General features: G+C 42.0%; 1 protein-coding gene across 1 annotated transcript in view; it reads right to left on the reverse strand.

The window, feature by feature from the left end:
• Positions 1–23915, reverse strand: part of fam13c (family with sequence similarity 13 member C) — a gene marked incomplete at both ends in the record, with an annotated part of 33266 nt that overhangs the window by 4968 nt on the left and 4383 nt on the right. Inside the window, 9 exon segments of the mRNA XM_084323060.1 lie at positions 300–392; positions 586–669; positions 1116–1236; positions 1690–1771; positions 2076–2157; positions 19590–19734; positions 23140–23284; positions 23411–23537; positions 23540–23583. Of these exon segments, the coding sequence (XP_084179186.1) occupies positions 300–392; positions 586–669; positions 1116–1236; positions 1690–1771; positions 2076–2157; positions 19590–19734; positions 23140–23284; positions 23411–23537; positions 23540–23583 (923 nt within the window).

Genomic DNA, 23915 nt, shown 5'->3' on the forward strand with positions numbered 1-23915 from the left:
ATGTCACATGTAGTGGTGATGGTTAAAGATTAAAGGTCACATGTAGTGGTGAAGGTTGAAGGTGACATTTAGTGATGAAGGTTAAAGGTGACATGTAGTGGTCAAGGTTAAAGGCGAAATGTATTGGTGAGGGTTAAAGGTTAAAGGTGACATGTAGTGGTGAAGGTTAAATGTGACATTTAGTGGTGATGATTAAAGGTTAAAGGTTACATGTAGTGGTGATGGTTAAAGGTTAAAGGTGACATGTAGTGGTGAAGGTTAAAGGTTACATGTAGTGGTGATGGTTAAAGGGGACTTACTATGGTGGTGATGGGACTGGAACATTGTAGATGTTTGATCATCTGGTATCTGTCATAAAGAGGCTTCACCAGGTTTCTCTCCTGTTTAGTACCCTGGTGGCGGGGGCACAGAGAGAGAGACAGAGACAGAAAGAAGATGATAGATGAGTTTTTGGGGGTTTAACAAGCTTTTGTTGTTATAATTTGATAAATGTAACATAATAAAACTATGAATATACTAGTCTTCATAATATCTTTATAGTTATTTATAGTCATAGTGTTTTCTGCGATGGTAGCATCCGCTTACTGGTCGACCATGCAGGCTCTCAAAGTAGAGCAGACACTTCTGTAAAGTCATCTTCTCTAAGACTATCTGGCCTTGAGTCATATCCTGTAGGTGTGAGAGAGAGAGAGAGAGAGAGAGAGAGAGAGAGAGAGAGATAGAGAGAGGAGAGAGAGAGGAGAGAGAGAGAGAGAGAGAGAGAGGAGAGAGAGAGAGAGAGAGAGAGAGAGAGAGAGAGAGAGAGAGAGAGAGAGAGAGAGGAGAGAGAAGGTTGATTACTGTGTAGACATTCACCTAAAATTGTTCTCTCTTCCTTGTCTTTCACACACAAACACACACATGCATGCACACACACACACACACACACACACACACACACACACACACAACACACACACACACACACACACACACACACACACACACACACACACACACACACACACACACACACACACACACACACACACACACACACACACACACACACACACACACACACACACACACACACACACACACACACACACACACACACACACACACACACGCACCTTCATGTTATCGGGTAGACCTAGCTGCTGTCTCTTCTCTCTCAGTCTTCTGAACAGAGACTCTACTGTTTCCTCCAGAGTGGGTTTATGCTCTGGCACCGTGTGGTGGACGGATCCATACCTGCAGGACAAATCAAAATAATTGCCAATTGACTATTTCACAAATATATATATTTATATATTATATACAGTGTATACAGTACATTTTTTTTTCTTTTTTAGTTAATCAGCAATAACAATGTACTCCAGTATATGTGAAATATTGTGGAAAGACTTATGGCCGTCACTCAGCTGTGCATTTAACAACTAGGACTCCTCAACTAAAGAGATTCTGAATTCAAAGTCATAGGGCTGTCAACTGTGTTTCCTACATGAAAGCATGCAGAGGGACCTATTTAAAGTGATTGCCTATCAGAGATGATTATAATTTTTTAGGAAATATAAAAAAAAAAGTATAAAATATGACTAATGGACTAACAAACTGAACGATTCATCAATTCATCAACTTTTTTAAAGGGTGTTAAACATGACAAGCGCTACTAAGCATGATGCTTTGTTTCTTTAATTGTCTTACCTGCAGATCTCGCTGTTCTCCTGACCAGATCCATCACTGACCTGGTCTTTTAGCTCAAATACTGACTGTCTCAACTTCAGCTCTGGAGAGGAGAGGAGAGGAGAGGGAGAGAGGAGAGAACATGAGAGGACATGACAGGACAGGACAGGACAGGACAGGACAGGACAGGACAGGACAGGACAGGACAGGACAGGAGGGGAGAAGGTTTATCAAAATAACGTATGATTTATTATATCAAATTATGCTGTTTAGTGGTGAGCTTCTAGCTCTACCTCATTCATAACAATGATGGTGTTTAGTGGTGAGCTTCTAGCTCTACCTCATTCATAACAATGCACTTGAGTTTCACCTTCAACTTGACCATGGTTTTTCACAGTGTGTTTTACCTTTGAGCTGTTTGCGAGCCTTGGCCAGTTCAGTCATGATTTTGATCATCTCTGGGTTGGAATTCTTGTGATTGTGAGACGGCTGAGAGAGAGAGAACAGACTAATTAAATCTCTGTGCCAAATAGATTCTTACAACAGTGGATTAAATGCAGTTCGTTACCAATTAGATTAGTCAAACTGGCCAGAGAAGATACACAAGGACTGCAGTAATATATTTCAGTCACAAGTGGGCATTAATCGACTAGGAATGACGGTTGGTGTATCCAAGTCTTCAGTAGTAAAGTGACCTATGTCCAGTGGCGGCCGGCCGATAGTGGGCGCTAGAGCGCCGCCCTCCCTGGTTAAAAGAGAGAAGAAGAAGAAAATATATATATATATATATATATATATTTTTAGAGCCCTAGAAATAAAATAAACATGTTTAAAATGAATAATATTTACTCATTTTAAGTATGTTTGTGTTTCCAATGCACAATATAACGTTAATATATCAAATATAAATAATAGTTTTTCATTCACAGGAAGTCACTAGTAACTACCTCTCAGGCCGGGGTGAGACATATCGCGCACAGCAGGGCGTGCACTGGTTTCATCGCTGTATCCTCGCAGCCAATCAAATAGGTCAACGCACGTAACGCACTGTGCGTTGAAATATGATGTAATATGATGGAAGCCGGGCGCGTTTTCAAGCGATCTATATCATCTAAGCAAGCAGCGTCTATACTTTCCGTAGCCGCATTTCTCGGAGACGCTCTCTGATTGGCCGACGCCAGTTTCTACACTGGTTCGGCTTAGTTACTCTTCGAAGTTGGTTAAGGTTAGAGTTTGTCTTAGAGCATGACGGCAAGTTCTTTCGACGGTTAAACTTAGGCACTCTTTCAAAGTTGGTTAAGGTTAGAGTTTGTCTTAGAGCAGGGCGATAGAACGCCAGGTAGTTTGCAGGCTGTTCGATGTGGAAAGGGGCAAAGACACAGCTCATCACAGTACTTGTGTTGGTGTGCCTAACTTGGCTAACAAGAAGCTATTTGGCTAGCTGGATGCAGTCTGGACAGTGGATATACATCAACAGTCTGGGACTGTGGACATATACACTTTATCAAGCCCTCCTGGACCACGTTTCAACTAAACAAAGTGAGTTTATGCGGTCTCTCTCTCTCCCTCTCCCTCTCCCTCTCCCTCTCCCTCTCTCTCTCTCTCTCTCTCTCTCTCTCTCTCTCTCTCTCTCTCTCTCTCTCTCTCTCTCTCTCTCTCTCTCTCTCTCTCTCTCTCTCTCTCTCTCTCTCTCTCTCTCTCTCTCTCTCTCTCTCTCTCTCTCTCCTCTCTCTCTCTCTCTCGCTCTCTCGCTCTCATCGCTCTCTTGAACTATAACATTTAATCTTGCCGCGGGTGACGCATAATGAATGAATGAATGAATGGTAACTTGTTTAAAATGACAAGATATATATATATGTGTTCATTATTGGATTGATCATACGTGTACTAGTGTAGTATGAATGAACTCGACTTAACGTTGGAAACGGGGTAACGTTATGTCGAGACTCGAGTCAGTATTCGCTTGGTCAGCTGTCCGCTTGCCCCCCCCCCCGCACCCACCCAAATGTAGTTCACACCGGCTGCCACTGTCTGTCATAAGGGAATGTCAATCAATATAAGAATTCATAACGTATTATCATGGTATACAGTCTAATCCATATTTGTGATTATGAGTAACTGATCCAAAGCTAACTCAAAGGGGGGGTGGGGGGGTGAATGAATGTGGATGAGAGCCTTGACATTAAGTGATTGTAGCTACGGCTGTGGGGGTGCTGGAGATATGATCCAATATAATTGTATACGCCTGTGTCTCCTGAACACGGAGCGACCAATCCCAAATCGATCTGCACTTTCTCGGCCGAGCTATAGTAACTTTTCCGCACCTACTCCAAACTATGCATGCGCAGATTGCCCACGTTCATCCATCTGCGCATGCGCAGTTCAGGAGTAGGTGCGATAAATTTACTATAGCTCGGCGGAGAAAGTGCCGATCAACTTGGAACTGGTCTCTCCGTGTTCAGGAGACTCATGCGTAATTGCACGTCTATTGGATCATGTCTCAAGCACCCCCACAGCCGTAGCCAGTGCCGTCTGGGAGAAATGCGAGGCCCTGTGCAAGATTTAAACGCGACCCCCCCCCCCCCCCCCCCCCCCTAAAGGTAAAAAAATTTAAATAATAATAATTTTTTTTTGTGTGTATACAGTCAACGTATTCTTAAATAATAGCGCTGCCCGAGGCTGGGCATACAGTCAACGTATTCTTAAATAATAGCGCTGCCCGAGGCTTAGTGGCAATGCACCTGTACAGTCGTACAACCTGGCAGTAACAGGGAAAATGCATAAAACACCCCTGGAACCTGATAAACAAGCTTAAAGCCAGGTTAATTTTTCATGCACGACATGCAGATTTACAGTTTTGCCTTATTTGAATCGAACTCTATTTCTTCTGCTCCGATGCTGCACATTTGGTTTTCAAAAGTAGGATGCTCTTGGCCAAGACATCCACTCGCTCCCGTGGATAGCGCCGAATAGACCCCGTACCTGTACCCCCTCCCCTCGTGGATAATACCGGTCTTCTTCACATCTCTCTACCGACTACCAGACCGACGCCAACCAACTCCCCCTAGTGTTAGTCCTCCAACAATGCTTTGCACAAAAGTAAACGGGTCATTGAATGAAACCAATAGTATATCTGCAGAGCCCGGAACACTATTCTACAAACGTGTCTAATGTGAAATATATAAGCATGTAAGCAAAACTAGATTTTAGGTCTGTGATGGAAAGTGATTGTTAACATTCTATAAATGTTTCTTTTTATAAAAAAAAATGTCAATAAAAAATAAAAATAAATAATTAGCCACGCCCACTTCTGTAGTATATAATCAGGTGTAGTGGCCATGCTCACCCTTCCGAGCCCAAATTTCAAACGAAAAACGGACTGGGGTCGTCAGGGCCAAAAAAGCAAGACGCTTTGTCAGTAATTATATAACTAGGGTTATAGAATAACCTTCATTATATTTCATACTGGCTTCACGTCTTGCTTCGCCTATTGGACTAATGGGTGAAAAGCAAGCACGTAGCCCAGATAAATGTACCCCCTGAGGTCCCTTCAAGACCATTGAAAGCGGGGAGGGTCCTAGCCCCACACTCATCCTAACGAGGAGCATAAGGATAGAACACCAATACTGTGCGTAACAGGGCGCAGCTCCCTAAAACGCATGAAATGTGAGTAAACCGTGAGTAAAACCACAGTCTACATCACACATCCCAGCCATTTACAATAACAGCGGGATAACGGGATGAGACAGAGCTCTCAGTCCTGTCCATCAGATAGAATCTGACAAAAGGACCCGGGGAGGACCACCGCAGCCGCAGCGCAAATGTCCTCCACCGAGACCCCTCTAAGCAGGGCAGCAGAGGCCTGCTTAGAGGGGATTCAGTTGGATTCAGTGATTCAGTGATCATAACATGATTGCTATGGCAAAAAAATTCTAAGTCCCCAAAGCAGGTCCTAAAATAATACATAAAAGAATCTATAAACATTTCTGTGATAATTTATTTATTCAAGACGTGCACAACATAAAGTGGGATAGTGTATTTGAGTGTATTCATACTGAAGAAGCCCTAGGAGAATTTATGAAGTTATTTTCCTTGGTCTGTGACAAGCATGTGCCCATAAAAAAACGTACTGTAAGATCTATCAAAGCACCTTGGCTATACTGACCTAAGGAGCAACATGAAAGAAAGAGATAAACTAAAAATAATTGCTCTAAATTCACGGAATTCAGAAGATTGGTTAGCATATCGCTCTTTAAGAAATAAAGTGACCAAATTAAATAAACTGAAAAAAAGGCTATACTGCCAATCCAGAATTGAAGAAACAAAACATGATGGTAAAAAAAAACTCTGGAGTACTCTGAATCAAATCATGGGTAGAGACAAAATGGGTAAATGCCATCATTTATTGAATCGGGGGATGGTTTTATCACTAATCCTTTGGATATTGCAAATTATTTCAATAACTATTTCACAAATAAAGTAAATACTATAAGCGACAACATGCCACCTGTAAATGGTAACTTATCAGATTCAATTATAAAAAGTCAGATCATAAAGGACAAAGAATGTGAATTAGAATTTTTGGTCACAAATCTTTCAGAAATTGAAAAGCTATTGTCTGAATTAAAATGTGACAAACCCTCTGGTCACGACAATCTGGACAGTAGACTTGTGAAGCTATCAGCTGGAAGTATTGCTGTTCCGATGTGTCATATATTCAATTTGAGTCTTAAGGAAGGAATTTATCCGAAAATATGGAAGGTAGCTAAGGTCACTCCTCTACCAAAAAAATAGAAAAGAATCATTCACTGGACCAAATAGTAGGCCAATCAGTATTTTACCTGTTTTAGGTATACTTATGGAAAGAATTGCATTCAAACAAATTCAAAATTACTTCTCCCTTAATAACATACATTCTGACTTTCAACATTGATCATGAACTGCTGCTTACAAAACTAGCTGATTATGGTTTCAAACACTCTAACACGCTACTAACTGGATGAAAAGTTATTTATTCATGAGACAACAATGTGTCCTGTTTAATGGATCTTTATCAAGCGTTAAAACGCTACAATGTGGCATTCCTCAAGGAAGTTGCCTTGGACCATTATTATATTCAATATTTGTAAATGATATGCCACATAGTATAAGAAATGCAAGCAGTTCCATTTATGCAGATGACACTACAATATATGCTTCGGCAAGCAATGCCAAAGACCTCAGCAGTCTTCTTCAAAGTGAGTTAATGCAGATTTCTGAATGGGTCACGGTAAATAAGCTGAAACTAAAAGCATCCAAAACAAAATGTCCAATTATTTGTTCAAAGCATGCTCAGAGAGAGAATCACAGATTAAATATTTCTTTGCAGGGTGCAGATATTGAGCAAGTTAAGGAGGCCAGATTGCTTGGAGTTATAATAGATGAAACACTCTCTTGGTCAACTCACATTAACAATATTGTAACAAAAATGAGCAGAAGTATTTAAATTATTAGACGGAATGCCTATTTTTTAACTGACACAGCTACCAAGCAAGTCATACAATCACTAGTTTTGTCACATCTGGACTACTGTCCAGCAATCTGGTCAAATGCATCCAAACAAGACTTAAATAAAATACAGCTTACTCAAAATAGAGCTGCAAGACTTGCATTGCATAGCTCAATTAGAAACAGTGTTGAAAAAATGCACAAGGAACTGTCATGGATGAGAGTCAATGAGAGACTAGTGTGTAGTCTTATTTTGTTTATGAGAAATATTTATACTTTACATAAACCTGTGTGCCTCTTTTTGCAGCTGGTGCTTATTAGTGATGGTCATGGCTATGGCACTAGACACGCCTTGAGGGGTTGGTTCGCCCTGCCGAGACCCATAACTGAAGCCTTAAAGAAAACTGTAATGTACAGGGCAATGTCCTACTGGAATAGACTTCCACAATATTTGGTTTCAATTACCAGTAAGGTGGGATTCAAGAGGAGACTACGAGTGGCTGTAATGCAGAAAGAGATTGATTTTGGTTGGGTCTAATCTGTGTCTAATGAATGGGTTCTTGTGTTGGGTTATGTGTTGATTTGGAATGTCTTTGTCTAGTGGTTATGAGTTCAAGTTCAAGTTTCAAGTTTCTTTAATATTGTCATACAGAAGTACAGAATAATTTTATACTACATGCTTCTTTCTGTTACGCTCCAGAGACTGTGCTAGACAAAAGATAAGTATGAAATAAAATAGTATAGCATGTAAAAATAGAAGTAAAAAATAGAAGTCACGTACGTAGACACAGTGTTCAGTATATACATATGTACAATGTTCGATGCAGAATAGAAGTAACTGAGTTACCATATATACAATATACTATGCAATATACTAATATACAATATACTAAATAGTGCAAAGCAGAAATGGGATGAGGTACAATTTACAGTAAGGTGTACTGAGGTATGGGTTGTAGTGCAAATCCTTTACCAATAAATATAAAGTGTGTTTAGGTGTTCTAAAGTGTGGAGAGTGGATGCTGCAGTGTGTTGTTTGTTTAAAGTGAGTGTGTGCGTGTGGATGTGTGTGTTTGATGGTTGTTGCATAGTGTTATTGTTCGTTGACCAACCTGATGGCCTGGGGATAGAAGCTTCTTCTGAGTCTTTCTGTGCTTGCCATGAGACTCCGGTATCGCTTGCCTGACCGCAGCAGTTCAAAGAGGCAGTTGTTTGGGTGGCTGGAGTCCTTGATAATTCTCTTAGCCTTACCCCTGCACCACTTGTTGTAAATGTTCTGGAGGATGGGAAGCCCCCCTCCAATTGTGCGTTCGGCTGAACGTGCCACTCTCTGTAGTCTGCTACGGTCTTGTGCGGTGCTATTCCCAAACCAGGAGGTGATATTGCCAGTCAGGATGCTCTCTATTGTACATGAGTAGAAGTTCTTAAGGATCTTCTGACTGACTTGGAACTTCCTTAGGCGCCTGAGGAAGTAGAGGCGTTGTCGTGCCTTCTTCACAGGAGTATTAGAGGAGTATTATAGTATGAGTATGAGTGTATGGAATGTTGTGCTGTTTTTGAGCACGTTTTAGTTTTCTCTGAGATGTCTTCGTTTGTTGTTTTATTGATATTTGTTGTTTTATTGATATTTGTTATTGTTCTATATTAGAAAATTTGGCATAGATAGTTGTTTGTTGGTGTTTTATTGATATTTGTTTTGTTTTTATGTTGTTTTATTGATTATTCTTGTTTAATTTTATATGTTTGGATCCAGACCCCAGAAAGAATAGTCGCTCCTGAGGCAGTGACTAATGGGGATCTGAAATAAAGAAATAAAGAAATAAAGAGTGGAATGCGCTCTGATACCTGTGGGGGGAACCTGTCGCTCTTGCACAACCAATAGGACAGGCATTGTTTTGACAGTGCCTTACCTTTGTTAGGGCCACCGTGACAAACAAACAGTTGACTGGTAGCCCTTAGGTCCCATGTGCGCTTAAGCAAGCGCACGAATATAGGGGGAGGGTGGAAAGCCTTTAGCACAATGTCCCTGGCGCGATAAGAGCTCCTGATATTGAGCCGGATTGGGCCTTAGAGTAACACTGCTAGTATCCCCCATATAGAAAGGCACTCTGGTTGAACCAAAAACGTGCATAGCTCACCCACGCATTTAGCGGAGGTGACGGCCAGGAGAAACGCAGTCTTAAAAGACAGCTGATTCAACAGCGTACGCTCGAGTGTTTCAAAAGGGGCACCCAAAAGTTTAACTAAGACTAATTGGAGGTCCCAGCTTGGGGAGAAATTATGTTTAATAGGCTTGAGACACCGTGCACCCAGCAAAATGTATCACAAGAGGGCGGCTAAATAGTGGCTTGCTCTCAAAGCCTCTATGACATGAAGATAGCCGCAGCATACACCTTCACTGTTGAAGCCGAGAGCCTATCTAGGACAGACTGAAGGAAGGACAGAACCGATTTCAGAGGACATGAAACCGGGTCCAGACCCGTAGCCCGACACCACTCTATGCCACTTCCCTGCATAAACATAGAATAGAATAGAATAGAATAGAAATACTTTAATCATCCCGAGGGAAATTTGGCAACAGCCGTAGTGGATGGAGCGCGTGCACTCTGGATGGTAGTAATCCCATTGGCGTTAATACCTATCCTTTCCAAATTCAACCTCCCAGCAGCCAGGCCATCAGACGCTGCCTCAGGACAGGTGACCAAAACACAGAGCTGCGTGCTTGAGAGGGCTCCCCGAGACCATGGGATAGGCCATGGTGGAGCCACAAAAAATTTAATTAGAATGGGAAACCAACAGGCTGATCCATCGTAACCAGGATAAGAGTCCTGTGTTCCCGATGTACCCGCTCCAACAACTGGTGTATCAGATGGATGGGTGGAAATGCATACAGTATTCTGTGTGGCCACGGGCAGTCGCGGACTGGGACCATAATTCCTACCGGGAATTTGACTCAAGCAGGCCAGGCCAGGCCAGGCCCATACCCACCCCCCCCCCCCCCCCCCACTGCGTTTTGTATCTTGCCGCATTGTATCACGTGGTGGCACTGTAGAGGCTGTATACACTAGTATAAATGCGACCTTCAGCACCATGGACAGCGACTTATAGCTGTTCTATTTCACGGTCAGGTTCCAACAAACTGTCTTCTTTAACTCCCAGCAGTACATCCAATAAAGTGATCAAGTGATCAACATCCGGAGTTTCCACGTCAATTTCAATGTCCATCTGATTCAAAACTTGTGTAGTACCTCTGATTGCGCCCCGCTTTCATCTCATTCTTTCAATTTTTGTCCGACGTTCGTCTTCACCCATTCTAGAGCGATCCAAAATGTTCATATCTCCCGGGTTTCGGCAGTTACTTACTTCGAAGCAGAGAATATTATGTACAAGGCGGAAGAGCCCTTCGGAGCTAAACCAATCAGAGAGGGTCTTCGCTGTACGCGGGCTAGCCAATCAGAGAGCGTCTTCGCAAACTGCGGCTACGGAAAAAAATCACGCATTCCTGCCTGCCTGTACGTTAATGCCAAGCAAGCAGTGCAAAAATGCTTCCGCATTCGTCACCGCACGCTAGTGCGGTAAAGCGCCCTTCTTTTCAGACAAATGCTACCGTGCGTGCACCGGCGGCGGCGTGCTCGCTCAGGTGCGTGCGTGCGCCGGCGTGCTCGCGCGAGGTGCCCGCGCATGCGCATGAGATCCCGCCTTGAGCGGAGCTCAATATATACAAGTCACCGCCCCATATTCAGTATCTACCAATAGCTCAATTGGCAAGGACACATGGCTGTGGATCCTATGGCTTGTTTGCTGGCGAGTTCGAATCCCATCGAAAATATTTTTTAACGTGATTTTTTTTTAACGTGTATTATTTCGCCGGTTAAGGTTATTTCGCCGGTTAAGGTTAGGCATGGTTAAGGTTAAGGTTAAGGTTAGGCATTGTTTCGGAGTTGGTTAAGGTTAGAACGGTTAAGTTTAGGCGCTGTTAAGGAGCTGGTTAAGGTTAGAGTTTGTCAAAGAGAATGGCAATATAATTTCTATGGTTAAGGTTAGGCATGGTTTCGGAGTTGGTTAAGGTTAGAACGGTTAAGTTTAGGCGTTGTTAAGGAGCTGGTTAAGGTTAGAGTTTGTCAAAGAGAATGGCAATAGACAGCCTATTTCCGCACGACCTGGGCGCTGGGCGGCGGAAAATGAAGGGCGCATTACTGCATGCCACTACGATAAATTTTTGCACTGCTTGCTTGGCATAAAGCTACACGCTTCCTGCCTGCTTGCCTGAACTTATATATGCGCAAATAGAAACATGTATACCTACCTGGCCTGCTTCGGAGTTCAGTGGCCTGACTGCGGGCAAAAAAAAAAAAAAAAAAGCATTTGCCAGTCTGCCAGGGCAGCCAGGCCATGCCAGTCTGCCAGGCCACCGGGAAAACTCCCGGTGCTCCCGATGGCCAGTCCGCTAGTGGCCACAGGTATACAGAGAAGGCATCCTCTCCCAGAGGGGGGTTGTCCTTCTGACTGACTGTGAACCACATGGGGCACTGGTGGAACTGACTGCTCACAAACAGGTCCACGGTGGCCTCCCTGAACTGATTCCAGATCAGTCTGACTATGTCTGGGTCTAGTCTACACTCGTCTGGGTAGGGACCTCCTTGTGACATTAAGTCTGCTCCCACATTTTCTTTGCCAGAAATGTGGAGAGCCCTCAGGCTGTGCAGATTGCGAGATGCCCATAGCCAGAACTCGACTTCTGCCTGGTGGAGACAGGGGGAGCGCACCCCTCCATGTCTGTTCACATAAGCCGCTGACATTATGCTGTCTGTCCTGACCAGGACATGCTTGTTCCTCTGTGATAAGTCTCTGAGGACCAAATGCACTGCATTCAGTTCCAATACATTGATATGTAGGGTAGACAGAGCAGGCCAACTGCCTCCTACTGCGTTGGTCTGACATATCCCCCCACCCCGGAAGTGGGCGTGGCTAGGTAGATGTAAGGTGCATGAAAAGTTCTTTCAACGTGCGCAATAGGCGCGTGCATAGTCCAATAGGCGAAGCAAGACGCGAAGCCAGTATGAAATATAACTGCATTTTGAATAGAATTGTGGACGGAGCTCCCATTTTATTACATTAAAGCAGAACGTTTGACCTCCCTACTACTTCCTACAACACGTTTTGTCTCCCAGTGGTAACAAGGTTTTCAAACGTTTCCATGACGACATTAGACTTGACTTGACAGGATGTCGAACATGCGCATGAACCTCCAACCGGCGCCGACTACTTCCGTCGACAAAAGGGCAATTTCCTTATCCTTCAAAAATCCCCGTCTATGGGCACAAGTTTTGGAGCTAGCAAGCTACACTCTCCCCTGATGTTGTTTTGAAAGTTGCATTTAGCTCCCTAGACGATTGTGATTGGTTTGAAAAATATTTATACAACCCAGGATGTTTTTTCCCCAACTTAGTGCAATGACAATGGGTTCTGGCAGACGTATCTGTTTCCCTGGCACGTCCTCTTATTACTATTGTAGACTGTCACTTCCACTAACCAATATATTCCAACGGTAACCCATCAGGCTGATTTGTGAGTGTTCTATATGAACAACCAGATTAAGAGGTGGGGGCTTCACCACTGTGCTTTATACACTATGTGGCTGTGTCTCAAATGCAAGGGAACATACTGTTTAGGTAGCATTTCTAGGTTAGGCAGGAAGTTGAAATGCTCTAAATTTAGGCTCAAATAGGGAGGAATCAGTGGGCATCCTTCCTTAAGTCAAGTCAAGAGTCAAGAGTTTTATTTGTCACGGCATACAAGCATACAGTGAAATGCGGGTGGTCATACCCGCAGCGATTGTGCAATAATACAAGTAATAGGAATAAGACATAACAGGTATAATGTACATAAAGGTTACAAAAAGCATGGTAAAAGACATGCGAAGGTCCTGCGATAGTGCAATACAGTGTTAGCTACGAATGAGGCACTGGGTCTTATGTACACTACTATACAATACTATACTATACAATATACAGTTATACTATACTAAGGTACCTCGTAAGGTACCTCGTTTAAGGTACCTCGTTTTGGAAAATCTGAAGCAAGCATGCTATGGTAGTCAGGCACGTGCACACATAGAGCCCAAGGGGTGCTTGAGCTAGGGCTGTCTTAAATACTTCGAAGCTTCGAAGCTTCGTCCGATGGCACAAGCTTCGAACATAAAAAAAAAATATCAAAGTAAAAAAAATAAAAAATAAAAATAAAAAAAACGTTTTCAATTTTATTTTTTATTTTTACTTTTTACTTCTGTGTGTGTGTGTGTGTGTGTGTGTGTGTGTGTGTGTGTGTGTGTGTGTGTGTGTGTGTGTGTGTGTGTGTGTGTGTGTGTGTGTGTGTGTGTGTGTGTGTGTGTGTGTGTGTGTGTGTGTGTGTGTGTGTGTGTGTGTGTGTGTGTGTGTGTGTGTGTGTGTGTGTGTGTGTGTGTGTGTGTGTGTGTGTGTGTGTGTGTCAAAAATAGATGCCTCTCCTTGAGATGTAACTATAGAGATAGAGACTGTGCATTTGACCTTCATAAGAACAAATGGGATTAGCCATTGGCCCCACAAATCAGAGGCCTTGGCTTTTGTAGACTGATGATTTCGATGTTTTGCCATGGACATGTTCATAAACTTGCTGTAGTTCTAGCCAGATTTAGTTCTAGCTCCCTGTTCCTCGTACCTGGCTAACTGAGTTAGCCGGATAATTTTCAGGATAACTTGACTTAAGCTAGACCTTTCCGTTCCTCAAAGTGCGATTGTCTAAATCACTATGGCAACAGATCAGAAAGTTTGAACCTGGTCCAGCACAGGGTTTAGTTCAGTTAGCTCGATAAGCTGGCCACGCCCTCGCAAAGAAATGCCAGCTCCCTTCCTGAAATAATCGTCACAGTCTAGAACCCATTATACCATTCTGAATTACGTTTTTGTGCTTTGTTTTTCTAGAGGGGGCTTTTGAAATGTAAAATAATATACCTAAAATGCTGATAATAAATCATATTCAGCCTATGGATTTACTTTGTCCTAAATAATGCACGTCATATATACGGCGCTCGGAGTCGCGATATTTAATAACGGCGCATTGCAAATGTGAATCCCGCAGGGATATTTTTAATGAATGAAACCTATCGGGCGTTTGGCTCTGATTAGTTTCATATTCTCCGCTGTGGATGTATTTGCTTAACGGAGCGCCCGGATTGTGTTTCATTCAAGCATAAATTGAAGCATCTATGTGTGGATTGTGTATGTGAATTACGACGAATCTGAATATGTGGATTGTTGAATTGTATGTATCACTGTCACTCACACGTTATTGTGATATTGTAACTGGGATTAAAATGTTTGAGGAGATGCGCTGTTTGACGGATTTGATGACGTGGACGTGATTTGAGAAAATTAATGAGCAATTACAAGCCTTTGACGGTTTGATGAATGAATTTGAGAAAATGCATTTATCTGTTCAAGCACTGTTATCTGATGATGAACAAGAAGGTGATTAACATGACTGGTGTCACTGGTATAAACCAAAGGTTAATCAATTCAATGCATGTATGGATGATGTCCGAAACAGATTAAAACTTGATTAATAGTGAAACTGCAAGCCTCCAAGCCTCTCTGACACGTTATTTGGGGGGTCGCGCATTGAAAACTTTGGGAACCATGTATTTATATAGTACATGATACCTAAGCACATACAGTACAGATTAGGGATGTCCCGATCCGATCACGTGATCGGGATCGGGGCCGATCACGTGATTTTCCGAAGATTGGGATCGGCAGAAAATTTTAAATAATCTGGATTTTTTTTTTATTATTATTATTATTCAACAAACATGACCATGTTCACGTCTTAAACTCATACTGAGGCCTTAGTTTTGGTTTTAAATTGCATATCATCATTCATTTATTTATTGTCACACAGAGCAGAAGAATTTTGCCAAAACAAACCAATAGTATCCAGCTGCAGAACGGCAGACCAGTAACACTCTCAGACCCAAATTAAAATATATATATATATTTTTTTTAATCCCAATTTCTCACATTACATTCACCCTGAATGTTGACGTTATCCAGGTGAAAAGTTAACTTCATTCAAGCGAGGCATTGCAATCCTTGACATAAATCATTTGATGTATAATTAAATCAAAGGAAATGCGTTTGGGTCTGAGAGTGTGGCTGGTCTGCCGTTCTGCAGCTGGATACTATTGGTTTGTTTTGGCAAAATTCTTCTGCTCTGTGTGACAATAAATAAATTAATGATGATATGCAATTTAAAACCAAAACTAAGGCCTCAGTATGAGTTTAAGATGTGAACATTGTCATGTTTGTTGGAAATTTTTTTTTTAAACATTATCCGATCGGGAAATATCGGGATCGGATCGGGAGCAAAAAAACGTGATCGGGACATCCCTAGTACAGATATCCTCATAAGTATCTCTATTAATTCGTATCAATTAGATACTCTTTGGGTTTGTTTTTATCTACTTATTCTGAAAAGATTTAACTAATTATTTTTGCTAGCAAGATCTCATTCGATTATTCATTCCATTAAGCCTACTGCCAGCAGGCACATTTAAATAAATTGAATCTGATTGATTGGGGTTCAAGTTTCAAGTTTCTTTAATAGTTGTCATACAGAAGTACAGAATACTTTTATACAAAATGCTTCTTACTGTTACGCTCCAGAGACTGTGCAAGACAAGATAAGTATGAAATAAAATAACATAGTATAGCATGTAAATTAGAAGTAAAAAATTAGGTCACAGTGTTCAGTATAGACATATGTACAATGTTCGATGCAGAATAGACGTAACTGAGTTACCATATAATATACAATATACTATGCAGTGTACTAATATACAATACTATATAGTGCAAGGCAGAAATGGGATGAGGTGCAATTTAGGTACAATTTACAGTAGGTGTGCGAGTTGTAGTGCAAATCCTTTATCAATAAATATAAAGTGTGTTTGTGTGATTTAAAGTGTGGAGAGTGGGTGCTGCAGTGTGTTGTTTGTTTAAGTGAGTGTGTGCTGTGTGCATTTGATGGTTGTTGCATAGTGTTTATTGTTCGTTTAGCAGCCTGATGGCCTGGGGATAGAAGCTTCTTCTGAGTCTTTCTGTGCTCGCCTTAAGACTCCGGTATCGCTTGCCTGACCGCAGCAGTTCAAAGAGGCAGTTGTTCGGGTAATTAGCCTATAGATTATGCATTTAACTTGTCGGCGAGGCTATTGAGCCGTACTGTATTGTACCCATTCTGCAATCTGTTAATAAAGTTTTCAATCAATCAATACCATTAGAAAATCAGGATTTCTGCGATCGACACCTGCTGTCTTTTCAGGTGAGGTGGCTGCGAGCAATTATCCTGCGTGTTATCTCTGTTGTAATAGGTAGCCAGACCATGTGTTTATCTCTGTTGTAATAGGTAGTCAGACAGTGTGTCTATCCCTGCTGTAATAGGTAGCCAGACAGTGGGTCTCATTCTCCAAAAATGTTCAAAGAGTTCTTTTGGAAGACTTATCTTGGAACCACTGAGACAGAATCAATGACAAGTTCACTCTGAGTCCCGAACGTGCTGGTAATATGTCTTAAGTGGCTGAAACGGTCACACCTGTGACAAGATCTGGTACCTGCTTGGCGAATGTGATTCTGTCTTAAACTCAAAAGCGCGTTCCCGTTCAGGTCATTTGCATACAAAACAACGCCTCCAGAGCTCCTTATAAGGCAACTAGTGACGCAGCTGTGTGAAAATGGAATGGCGGAAGTGCTTTGCGAGTCTTGCGACCCATCAAAACTAGATTAGATTAATGTATTGGCATCATATATAGTACAGTTTGTGGTACACCTGCCGCAGCGCGCGCACACACACACACGTGCGCGCGCAGTACTGTATATGAATGAATTAATTAAATATAATATATATAGCCTACGGCGTAATGAATGAACGCAGTATGGCTTGTTATTCCATTAATGACTTGTTTCATTAGGATTTGGTAGATGCTGTATGTGTGCTCTGCCCTATGTACAGTATAGGTACAGTCTGTATACATGCGGACTGTGCTTGTACTGTGCGTGGGGCAGAGCATGTGTATAGTGCTGGATCCTAATGAAACAGGTAACTGGAATATATTAAGCCTATACTGTTCATTCATTAGACACGTAGGCGCACACAAGACTTGTTATGGAATATTAATGCAGTCTATTTCCACCGATTAGCTTTAGTTCTTATTTATTTATTTATTTATTTATCCACTGTCATTTCAGTGTTGGTGTATAGGCTATATGGTGTATTTCAATATAAGTTTAATTGATTAATGATATATTCGAAGGAATGCAGGTTTATAGCTATATCAACCCCCTCCAATGTACAGTAAATGACCAAGTATAGTTTTGTCAATATTCCAATGTACAGTTTTGTTTGTACAGTGTCCCCCACCCACCCCTCCTGCCCAACCTCCTCCAACAGTTTCTACGTCAAATGTACTCTCTTTTCTGGACTCTTTTTGTATCACAAACAGTACTGTATTTGAAAATCTGGTATGTCATAAATGTATAGATGTAGCAGTACTGTCTATCTGTATGTCGTGTGTGTCATATATGTTATGATGAATTGAAAATGGGGGACCCTGATGTAAACAAGACGAAAGTCTTTCTCTGGTCTGCATCGCCTTAACAATTGTATGTAATTGAGCTGTACTGTACTGTACCCATTCTGCAATCTGTTAATAAAGTTTTCAATCAATCAATCAATCAATCAATCAATCAATCAAACAAAGGTCTGTCCCATTGTATACCAATCAATGGGATACATTGCATGTTGACCTGCATTCTTTCAAATATATATAATTAATCATTAAAACAGATGTGTAACAAATAAGAAATACAAATTCCACAGAAGGCATTAAATAATTATTATTTTCATTTATTATATTTATAATTATATTATAAATATTATTATTTATTATAATATAATTATAGTTGCATAATTGTGTTTGAATATCTGAGTAATTAAAGTAATTATACATTTGTCCAACATAGCTGGTTCAGATGCGTAATTTCTTATTGTACAAATATTGTCATATTTATTTTAATTATGAATTCTTCTGCCCCCTTAGCGACTATTTTGTGTTTTTTGCCTATATTTCTTTGTGTTTCTGTGTACAATGATGGCTGTGTTGATTATTATGTTATGAAATTGGGTCAGTTTGGTCATTGTCTATATATATCCAATATGTAAAACGATCATCATTAGAATACCTATAAAAAAAAGTTATAGACCTTAGCTTGCCAATTAACATAGTGTGTTTTTTTCTTCCCATTGACTCCCATGTTAAAACGCTGATTTTTAATCTGCACTCATTCATTAAATTGTCGCTGTAATTATCAAATAAACGCTCTTTTCATACTGCCGTGAGCCAGTGCATGTTCCAGAGAGTCTGTTACCGAATTATGACGCACGGAGGCGCAATTGCACTATGGCCAAAGAACCGGGGCATTGTGCTCCTCGTGTCACAGCGGCTGAGCTGTGCCGAGGTGCCGCTCCCCTTGCGCGGCTCTGCTCTCACTAATTTGCGGAAGAGCCATGGAGCCATGGTGCTTCAACAGACAGCGGTGTGTCTTCAGAATGTACTGGGAGAAACGTTTACTGTAACCCCACGGACATAATAAGCAAATAAGCAGTGCTTACTAACGTTATTAGTTACGCTATTTCTGACCAAATTAGTCATTCATTTGTAAATATAAAGACAGATTATTTTTCACACGGACTTGGTGCATGTTTTCCACGCTGTAATATGGGGTTGAAAACTTGCGGGAAGATAAGTGGTTAAAATTCGGAAATAGTTGTAATCTTTTACAGATATATTGAGGTTATGCTCTTAGTGCTCTTCCTGAAAAAAATAATTTTTTTAAATATTAAAAATTAAGAATTATATGGCCTTGAACTTGATGCAACACTTTCCTGCTTAGCATTATAACTCTGCTAACTTGTTAAGGGGGCATAAGAGTTTTAATTCCAAGGAGGCCTGTAGCGTTAACATGAAGGAATCACTATGAGAACACAGTCTGTCAAGTTAATAACATTTTCAATTAGTCAATAAATCATAAGAGTGCTCCTCAGCACTCTTAAATCTGCTCTCAGCCACGCTCAAATCTGATCTCAGGAAAATTTGGGGACTCGCGCTCCCAGCCCTAATATGTCTTAAATGGGAAGAAATCTGCCTAAGAGGACATTTTTGGTCGTAAATTCGTTCGGGAATGAGACCCAGTGTCTATCTCTGTTGTAATAGGTAGCCAGACCGTGTGGCGGGGGAAGATGCTTTTTGTATCCATAGGTGTTCCAAAAGCATGTTGAACCTCTATGTTGTTTCAATGCAATGTGATTTGATCTGCAGATTGTAATGCGTGCATGTGTGTGTGTACCTTGTAGTTCATTTCCTGTTCAAATCGTTCATCAAACTTCCTGACTTTCTTCTTCAGGGCCTGGATGTGTCTGGTGAGCAGAGGGATGGAGGGACGGGACTCTTTCACATCCTCTGATCCTTCAGTTCTACCCAGACCTCTGGCCCTGCACGCACGCATGCAGACACACACACACGCACACACGCACACACACACACACACCCACCCACCCCCACACACACACACACACACACACACACACACACACACACACAAATATAAGATTAGAAAAGAGAAATTGCATGAAACTCTCTCTCTTTCTCTCTATCTCTCACACACACACACACACACACACACACACACACACACACACACACACACACACACACACACACACACACACACACACACACACACACACACACACACACACACACACACACACACACACACACACACACACACACACACACACACACACACACACACACACACACACACACACACACACACACACACTAAATACTAATCTATTTAAATGTCAGTGTGTCCCTCCAACTTTTAAAATGCCACGATATCTGTTTAACTTACTCAGAAAAAGAAGACTAGCAATTATAGATAAATATAACTCACTGTTTTGTTTATTGGTTTGAAACCAAACAGTAGAGAACATACGCGCTTTACCGGGTCTTGGGTGTGGTCACATACTGTACAATACAAGTGCTTTTTGGAAGCCTCAGGTGTATTGATGTAGGGCTGTCCTCCATTTAAGAAAGTCTTTATAGTCAACTTATAGTCATAGGACTTATCGACTTACTTACAGTCAGGACTTATCGACTTATAGTCAGAGGCCTTATCGACTCCATAGGACTTAACAACGTACTGTACAGTCATAGGACTTATCGACTTACAGTCATATGACTTATCGATTTATAGTCGTAGGACTTATTGACTTAGTCATATGACTTATTGACTTTTATGACAAATCTGTAAAATTGTGTTTTCCACATTCAATCATACAGAAGGACCGCTTTAAATGCACTCGTTACCAGAAAGGATGTGCTTATAATTTAATTTCTCAGGAAATAACAGGAAAAAAGCTAAGAAAACAACTAATTGACTAATTGGTCAACTAAGACCAAAACCGACGGATTAACTGACTAACCAACTAAGAAAGAGGAGGCCCTACATGAGACACTAGAAACAGCTCCTTCCAGAAGTGTCTTCTTAAATAGGACGATAGAAGAGCAAGTGTCCTCCAACCAATCACAATCCTTTTCTCGGAGCTGGAGACGTTGTCCTTAGCGCTCCTAATTAAGGAGAAACATTCAAGCGATGTGCTATAGTATCCCCTCGGTTTAAAAGTAGCTCTTCACGCTCCAAATTAAGGAGAAACACTGAAGCGATGTCCTATAGTGTCCCCTCGGTTTAAATGTAGCTCTTCACGCTCCGAGCAGCTAAGTGTGTCAGACCCGTCAGTGAGCGCCATGGATTTTGAGTCAGTTAAAACAACAGAATCAGCGGAGTGAGAAAACAGGTCAGGTTCATGTTTCATTCATTAGACCAAGGGTTCTCAACGTGGGGTCTGAGGGAACATTGGGAACAGTTTGATTTCACTTGAAGTCAGACCAATGAGAGAATGTGAAAATAATGAATATTCTGTACATAGCTTTCACTCTCTCCACTATCACCCAACCTACTGTGCATGTGCAGTACAGACAGTTAGGGAATTCTGGACTAAATCATTTCTAACAACAATATTCTCAGATGGACGTCCCTGAGACAGAATGTTCTCTGCAGTCTAATCAGTATGAGGGCCCTTGACACAAACAAGGTTAAGAACCACTGCACATAAGGGGGCGGCTGGGTAGCGCAGTGGATAATGCACTCGCCTACCACCGCAGAGACTCTGGGATTGAATCCAGCTGTCAGCGGTACCTCCGGCTTGGTCAGTCGTCCCTACTAACACAATTGGCAGTGTTAGCGGGTGGGAAGCCGGCGGGGTATGTGTCCTGGTCGTTGTAAACTGTGGTTCCTACTGGTCGGTAGGGGCGCCTGTTCAGCAGGGAGGGGATCAGGGGAAATAGCGTGAACCTCCGCACGCGTTACATTCCCCCAGTGAGAGTCCTCACTGTCAGGTGAAAAGAAGCGGCTGGCTGACTCCACATGTATCGGAGGAGGCATGTGGTAGTTCTACACCCTCCCTAGGCCGACAGTGGGGCAATGCGTGCAACGACCAGGTCAATGGTCTCTAACTACACACCCTCAAGACCCCAATGCTCTGCATCTTCTGGCCATCTTAGACCCACTCCTATCTGAGCTCCGGGAGGGTCATCAAGGAGAAGCCGCCTTTTCTCAGTCCTTGCCCCACAATGGTGGAATGAATTACCCACCCCAGTTAGGACAGCCGAAACCCATCCAATCTTTCGCCGTTGACTAAAGACATACTTCTACAACCATTATCTGAAATTAAAAAAAATTTAAATAAAAAAATCTAACCCTAACTAACCTTACTATCATGGACATGTCCTAATAAACTAACCTACACTGTAGCACGCAACACTTTGATGAACATTGTTACTCAGCTGATAGAGTTGTGCCCTTCCTGATGACTTGTCATACAGAACTTGTAAGTCGCTTTGGATAAAAGCATCAGCTAAATGACTAAATGTAAATGTAAATGTATAATGACTAAATTGGGATGGGAGAAAAAATACAGAAAAAAATAGAAGAACCACTCCATTAGACAGTAGACAGTGGAGGGTGATGGGTAATGGGAGCCTGACATGTTGAGATCCAAGGTAGGCTACCCAAGTTAAGCCAAGGGAGACATATAGCTTGTTTTAGCCCTCCATGGGTCTGACGTGTCAAGCTATAGGGAAATGAGAGCAGGAGAGGGACTTGACATGTGACCCTATTTGTTTTTAATTATGTACATTTTATTACCTTTGTTTACTAGAGGTGTAACGATACACACATTTTCAGATTCAATAAAAATTTTGCTTTTGAGGCCATGATTAAAATATGCACTAAATGCATTCAAATATTCATACCGTGATGGGTATGTGATGCGTATGTTAAGGGTATGGGAAGGGTATGTGAAGGGTATGTGATGGGTATGTGAAGGGTATGTGAAGGGTATGTGATGGGTATGTGATGCGTATGTTAAGGGTATGTGATGGGTATGTGATATGGGTATGTGACGGGTATGTGACGGGTATGTGACGGGTATGTGACGGGTATGTGAAGGGTATGTGATGGGTATGTGATGGGTAATACAATTCTATATACGACCCCAAAACTGATTTGGCAGAATATTGTGTAACAGTTAGGCTAATAGGACATGTATGTATTCACTTTAGACTGATGAACTACTGTCTTACAGAGTTTTAATCACTATGTCCAATATATAATCTAATAATCGAATAATCTAAATCTAATCTAATATATAATCTAAAAATGCTAAATGCTAAAATGCTAAATATATGATCTGATGAATTCACATAAGGTGCGGTATGCATTTCTTTGTCAACACGGTTTAACAGACAGACAGACAGACAGGCAGACTCACAGTATAAACGGCTGTGAGCACGGCGGCGATGGGGCGGTCTCTGGGTCAGAGTTGAAGCGCAGGCTGTGGGTGAGGCTGGAGCAGCGGGGTGAGGGCAGCGGGCTGTGGCTTCCGGCGATGAGGTGTAGAAGTGCACCCATTCCTCCTACTCCCCCTTCTCTCTCTCCTCCTCTGTCACCTCCCACTCCTCCTCCTCCTCCTCCTCCTCCTCCTCCTCCTCCTCCTCCTCCTCCTCCTCCTCCTGCTCCTCTTTCGCTGTGCCCTCCTGGACCGGTCCACTGAGGAGAGTAGGGGGAGTGGTGGTTGGGGCTGGAGGTTGGAGGTCCTCCATCAGCCGTTAGAGGCTGGAGGAGGTGGAGAGGTTGATGGTGCTGCAGGTAGGTCAGGGGTTGAGGCTGGTTCTTGGCGACTGGGGCGGCGGTCTGGCCAGGGCTGTCAGTAGCTCTGCAGAGACACGGGAAAACACAGTTTAAAACACCAATCAAACAGAGACACAGGGAAAACACAGTTTAAAACACCAATCAAACAGAGACACAGTGAAAACACAGTTTAAAACACCAATCAAACAGAGACGCAGAGAAAACACAGTTTAAAACACCAATCAAACAGAGACACAGGGAAAACACTGTTTAAAACACCAAACACACAGAGACACAGAGAAAACACTGTTTAAAACACCAAACACACAGAGACACAGATAAAACACTGTTTAAAACACCAAACAAACAGAGACACAGAGAAAACACAGTTTAAAACACCAATCAAACAGAGACACA

The sequence above is a fragment of the Notolepis coatsorum genome, assembly GCF_963971535.1.
Source record: "Notolepis coatsorum genome assembly, chromosome: 10".
In the NCBI taxonomy this organism is placed as follows: Eukaryota; Metazoa; Chordata; class Actinopteri; order Aulopiformes; family Paralepididae; genus Notolepis; species Notolepis coatsorum.